Source organism: Notothenia rossii (assembly GCF_949606895.1).
Source record: "Notothenia rossii genome assembly, chromosome: 9".
Taxonomy (NCBI): domain Eukaryota; kingdom Metazoa; phylum Chordata; class Actinopteri; order Perciformes; family Nototheniidae; genus Notothenia; species Notothenia rossii.
Window position 1 is genome coordinate 37181704 of NC_136907.1, and position 6351 is coordinate 37188054.

General features: G+C 41.6%; 1 protein-coding gene across 1 annotated transcript; it reads right to left on the reverse strand.

Moving 5' to 3' along the window:
- Nucleotides 1–240: 240 nt before the first annotated feature.
- LOC307019627 (zinc finger MYM-type protein 1-like) lies at nucleotides 241–4582 on the reverse strand. The gene is made up of 4 exons (XM_079650624.1): nucleotides 3783–4582; nucleotides 3583–3684; nucleotides 3371–3457; nucleotides 241–2992 (listed from the first exon to the last, which is right to left on the reverse strand). The coding sequence occupies exons 2-4, from the start codon at nucleotides 3629–3631 to the stop codon at nucleotides 1194–1196; spliced, it is 1935 nt and encodes a 644-aa protein (XP_079506750.1). The 5' UTR covers nucleotides 3632–3684; nucleotides 3783–4582; the 3' UTR covers nucleotides 241–1193.
- Nucleotides 4583–6351: the final 1769 nt, after the last annotated feature.

Genomic DNA, 6351 nt, shown 5'->3' on the forward strand with positions numbered 1-6351 from the left:
CCTGTGAGCCCAGTGTGCTCTGATTGGTCAAGCGACGTGCAGCTGCTGTGAGGAGCTGCTGTGAGGAGCTGCTGTGAGGAGCAGACAGGGCTTCCGTGTCGGCGAAACAAATACAGCTAGAACAAGCGAAACTCATCCTGAGCACACACAAACACTCATAGCCAAAGTAAAAACAATAAGTGTGGCTTGATATTGAGTAACAAAAAGGTTTATAACGCTGTGAGCATGGGTCTGTGCAGGGGCGGACCTAGCACATTTGGTGCCCTAGGCGAGCTTCACCACTGCGCCCCCCCCCAAAAAAATATCAAAACATCTTAACAGTTATACAGTAAAGTACTGCAGCTTTATTTATTACAAGCAAGAACAAGAGCTAAGAATAAATGTAAAGTGCACACTAAAGAATTAAAACAAATAAACAACTTAGCTAACAAACAATAATAATATCAATAACAAACAATAAAAGAATGTGCAAATTTGCTTTCAAAGAAAATTAAGAAGAAATGTAAAGTGCACACTAAAGAATTAAAACAAACAACTTAGCTAACAAACAATAATAATAATAACAATAACAAACAATAAAATAACGTGCACATTTGCTTTAAAAGAAAATTATGTATTGTAAAATATGTTACACATGTCAAATAATCAAAATATAATATGCTAAATAAACAAACAAATACATAAAAATTACAAATTCACTTTGTCTCAAGAACTATTTACATTCCACTCCCTATCATCACACAAGGTTGGCCTACATATTAGCTCCTACTGGTTTCCATTTACAGTGCAATCCTTCTGGCCTTCCTCGCTGCAAAGTCATCAATCACATCATCATATGAAATCTGACCACCAACCTCATGGTTAATACTGATTACAGCCAGACCACTGAGGCGTTCTTGAGCCATGGTGGACCTCAGGTATGTTTTCAAGAGTTTTAATTTGGAAAAACTCCTCTCGGCTGAAGCTACTGTTACTGGTAGCGTTGCACTGATCCGCAGAGCAATACACAAGTTGGGATATATTTCGGTGAGCTGCTTTGTGTGTATGAATTTCAACAACTCAAGAGTTGTCATGCTCTTTGATGGCAAGTCAGGTACATTTTCCAACTCCTGAGCCAGCTCCTTCCCATCCAAATCAGATTGCCCTCCATGGCTTAAGGTGTGTGCAAGTGCCTCTGCTTGCTTCATCAGCTCTTAGTGTGGCAGGTCTGGGAAGTTGTACAGAATGCCAAACTTGTCTTGCACATGTTCAAGAGTGGTAAACCTCTCCTTTTGTGCTGACACTGCAGCATCTACCACCACGTTAAAGAACGTTACCTCCAGATTTTGCAAGGCATTCCTCAATGGCTCATCAGGAGACTCATATGAGAAGTGCCTCTTTGTTGACTTCAGCCGCTTTTGCACAAGGACTGCATCCACATTCATGTCTTCACACATGTCCTTGGCTGATGTTTGTGCAGCCACAAAGCCTGTGGCTCTGTAGGATTTGAGAGCTTTTTCAGTCTTTTTCAGTAGACTTACTGCTACATCCACTTGCATTGTTTGGGACTGCAGGACTTTGCTCACCTGCTGAATTTGACTTAACATGTCATACCAGACCACTGTGCACAGTGAAAAGCGGAATGACCCCACTTCTTCTGCCAGAGACTGGGCTTCAATCCTGATGATTGGGTCTTTGGCCTGGTTTCTCACCTCAAGCAGTGCCTCTCTCACAGCTGCGGCTTCATATCGCAGAGGCTCCACAGCTTTCACTCTGCTCTCCCATCTGGTTTCTGACCACATTTTGAGTGAAAGGTTGACGTGTTTCTTGAGGATGGCCCATCTCTGTGTAGAGGCAGAAAACAGGCAGTATAGCTTCTGCACAATGCCAAAAAATGATATGGCATCTTTGGAGCTTTTGGCAGCATCAGCAATGACCAAATTGAGTGTATGTGCCCCACAAGGCACAAACAAAGCTCTTGGGTTCAACTGCAGTAGCCTGGCCTGTACTCCCTTGTTCTTCCCTCTCATATTTGCGCCGTTGTCATATGACTGTCCTCTGCAGTCATCAAAGGCAATCTGCAACTCCTCCAGCCTCTTCAAAATCAGGGCGGACAAACTTTCACCAGTGGACTCCTCTGCTACTAGGAATCCCATGAAGTGCTCTTTAATCTGGGGGTCTTCTTCCAGTGTCACAATTCTGATGACTACTGACAGCTGTTCAGTGTGGCTAACATCCGGGGTGCAATCTAAAATGAGGGAAAAGTACTTGCATTTCTTTATTTCTTGCACTATTGTTGATATAATCTTTCCACTGATGCATTCAATCAACTCATTCTGAATGGTTTTGCCCAAGTAGCTGTGGTGGGATGTTTGACTTTTAATCTTGTGGATGTGGTCTTTCATCACTGGGTCAAACTGCGCCAAAAGCTCAACCTCTTTCAAAAAGTTTCCATTTGAAGGAGAGTGGAGTATTTCTGTCTTTCCTCTCAATGCCATATTTCGCCCTGCCAGAGACTGTACAATAGCAACCAGTCGTGTCAGCACTGCTCTCCACCGACTCTTCTCTGCCTCAAGGAGGGCCTGCTCTTGTTTGTCTATTGTTGTACCTTGTTTTAATCGAACTGCCAATTCTTTCCATGACGCCAAATTGTTCAGGTGTTCCGGACTATTTTCATGGCTGGTCAAAGCAGCACTTGCATTTTTCCAATCCGACAGTCCTGCATTTGTTAAATGAATTTTTTTTGGAGATAAAAGTTGACAACAAAAACAAAAAAGACTGTTCTTCTTTTTTGAATATGTCACCCAACTTCTTTTGATCCTTTCTCCATTTACTAAGGTCCTGCTGAAGTACTGGTGGTGGCAACTTCTCCCATCATCTCTCCTTGGGAAAATGAAATCAGGTGTTATCTGATATGGTCCTCTCCGAACAAACTCTGTCCTCATTGTGTCTGTGAGATGTGAAGGGCAGTCAGCAGGATCGGTTGGTAGTGGATCGTCTGTCTTTGCTGCATCTGGAGGGCATGTGAAGCACATTTTCTCACCTCATATTCACAATATCTTCACACACACACACACACACACACACACACACACACACACACACACACACACACACACACACACACACACACACACACACACACACACACACACACACACACACACACACACACACACACACACACACACACACACACACACACACACACACACACACACACACACACACACACACACACACACACACACACACACACACACACACAACCCCAATTCCAAAAAGGTTGGGACAGTGTGTAAAATGTAAATAAAAACAGAAAGCAATTATTTGAAAGCATGAGGACAATTAGGTTTATAGCTAAACATCTTTACATTCATCAGGCAAACACCTGAGAAGAGTGTATGGGTGGAATCTGTGGTGCAATCAGGATGAGATGCAGCAGGCTGTTCTGACGTTCCTTGCAGTGGTTCTGGGCCTATACATATATAGAGAACACACAAGAGCAAATATATTGGCTGGATTAGAAATGGCACGACAGTCATTTTTACATTCAATTATTTATCATCACATCAGGAACATCTATTGACATATTGTACTCACCAGAACAAACAGACACAGTGGTCAGTGGCAGGGTGGAATCAGTGGTCATCTCATCAGGATGAGCAGCTTGCTGTTCTGACGTTCCTTCATGTGGTTCTAGGTCTATAAATATAGAAAGAACACACAAGAGCAAATATATTGACTGGATTTCACATTCAATTATTTATCATCAGGAACATCTATTGACACATTGCACTCACCTGAGGAAGCCGGCACAGCTGAGGTGCATGGCGGTTCCTTGTCAACTGATGCAGCAGATGGTCCCAGATATTTTAAAAGTGAATCTAAAATGAAATAACAAAATGTGTATTATCAACATTGAATAATTTCCATTTGTTAAATGTAGCTATTATTTAGTTAGTAAGCATTAGGACAGCCTGACAGGTCTGATTCAACTAATCAAGAGCTATGCCTATCTTATTAGAACAGTTGAATCAGGTGTGTTAGTTCTGGGTTGGAACGAAAACATTCAACAGGACTGGAGTTGAGAACCACTGAGCTAGTTAGCTAACGTTAGCGCACATTATGACAGGGTTGAATTTGGCAAATGTTTGACTCGGATAGTCAATGTGCTTTCTGAGGTAAACTTAACGTTAGCTAACGTTACCAACTAACTAACATTCCACCACACTGGCTAGCTCGCTACACCAAAACTAACATTGTTATTATTACTAATATTTCTATTTCATGACACAAAGAAAATAGCCTTATGACAGTTTCGACTGAATGGCAATAACAAACGCTGGCTAGCTAACGTTGGCTTGGCTAACTAGCAAGATTACATGATCCATTCGCTAATGTTGACAATACAATCAAAATTGCATACCTTTCACCTTGGCACGTTTCTCTTCTTCTTCTTTTCTTCTGTTTTTATACTGCGCCCCAGATGGCTTTTGCCTCTTCATAGTTCTCTAACGTTAGTCTTTCTTTCCTCAACGCTCAATTTTATAAACACTTGACCGATACCCATCAATGCACAGCGCTCTAACATGTTCTGACTGTGAACACCTAAAGCCGAGGCTCTTAGACCGACCGACCGTTTTAGATTTTTGGCTCATTTTCCCTTATGTTAGAATTTTTTTTTTTATGTAAGAATAATGGTTGCAGATATAGAGAGGGGGCGCCAAAACTGCGCCAAGCAAAAAAAAAAAAAAAAAAATAATAATAATAATTGTTTTTGTTGCAATTTTTGGCGCCCCCCTCTGGGTGGCGCTCTGGGCAACTGCCTATATTGCCTGTAGGAAGCTCCGCCCCTGGGTCTGTGGAGAGCATTTCTCCGCGATCCCAACTTAGCATTCCGAAAAACGTTTACTCATTTAAACAGTCGTGGTAGATACCTTGTTTATTTTAAACATCATAAAAACACAAACAACAATGAATACTTAAAGGCCCAACCCAAATCTCCCGCTGGTCCAAACAAAGTAGGAGCAGCATCGTTCTTCAGTGCCCTACGCTGTACATATCCGGCATGAATCGCTGAAAGGTTTTGGAAGCTTTGTTTCGTGAAAGGCATGACAGTCTGTGTCTATGATTTTGTCAGTGCCTGCAAATGTGGGGGGAGCTCGCCCAAAGGTTTCCAAGAGATAACTCATGCAAGATGATTTTTCTACATGGACCCTCACTATTGCGGTAAGCGTATTGTCACTTCCGGGCTATCTTGTGTGCTTCCTGTGTGCTTGCTCTGCTGCTGATAGCTTGTATTATCTTAAATTAAATCGATCGTTTCTAAAACTCTTGATCACGGCAGCTACCTGACGTTATAATCACATGTTACTACAGCTTAAGCACTCACAACTGGTACGTGATCTGCCCTCGCTTAAGGGAAAACCTCCAGCTTGACTTGAGACCGCCCCCGTGATAGATAAATGTAATTATAATGAAGCCAGCTGCAATGGATCATTGATCCACCAGGGGGTGCAGTGGGGTTCCACACTGGAGCTCATGTGAAATAAAGTCAGATACAGTACGCTGGATGTACAGCGTAACTTTGTTAAGATCCATATGTCACGGATATCATACTATTGTGCTAAATAAGAGACATGTAATCATTTACAAAACATCACCATGTTGTTATTTAACAAAATCATTTTGTTATTCGAAAAAAACGAACGGGAGGAAATGCAGCCCGGCTCTCGATTTTTAATCCTAATTTAATCATCATCTTCACCACGATCATTTATGTTTATGTTCGCCGAATTGACATGAAATCACTGACACATATGAATATACTGTATTCAACTTCATTAAAACGTTATTAATGTGCCTAAACTCAGTAATTCACCAAAAATATGTATATTTTAATGGAGCTTCGTCGGTCTATCAGGATCCCAAAGTGTAGCGGAGGGATCCTCATCTGGATGAAGGGTGTTATTTTCCCCATAAGGAACAAGTCGCTGCAAATTATCCCGCTTATTACACGGCCACATTCTCAACAAAGTAACGACATGACTCCCAATATTAATTGAAATGCTTTTATGGATTTAGAAAATGTTTTTATTGATTTAAAAAATAGTTGTATGTATTGATTTAAATTGACATGCATCCGCTAAGAAAAATAGTCAGTTGTTACAGTTTTTTAAACAGTCTGAAAGAAACGGCAGCTCTCAGCTGTGTATTTACACAACTAATGGCCCATCAACCACAGCTCTCTCCCCCCCTCCCCCCCTGATCTTTCTTCTCCAGCAGCTAAATTAACAGTAGGTTACTCTGAGTGACCATAGACTGTATGTGACAAGCTTACAGTTAGTGACGTAACAACACCATAAAAGC

Coding starts and splice junctions, on each gene's coding strand:
- LOC307019627 (XM_079650624.1), bottom strand. CDS start 3,631: ATGACCACTGATTCCACCCTGCCACTGACCACTGTGTCTGTTTGTTCT. Junction 3,458..3,582: donor CACTGTGTCTGTTTGTTCTG/GTGAGTACAATA, acceptor ATATATGTATAG/GCCCAGAACCACTGCAAGGA. Junction 2,993..3,370: donor CACCCATACACTCTTCTCAG/GTGTTTGCCTGA, acceptor CATGCCCTCCAG/ATGCAGCAAAGACAGACGAT.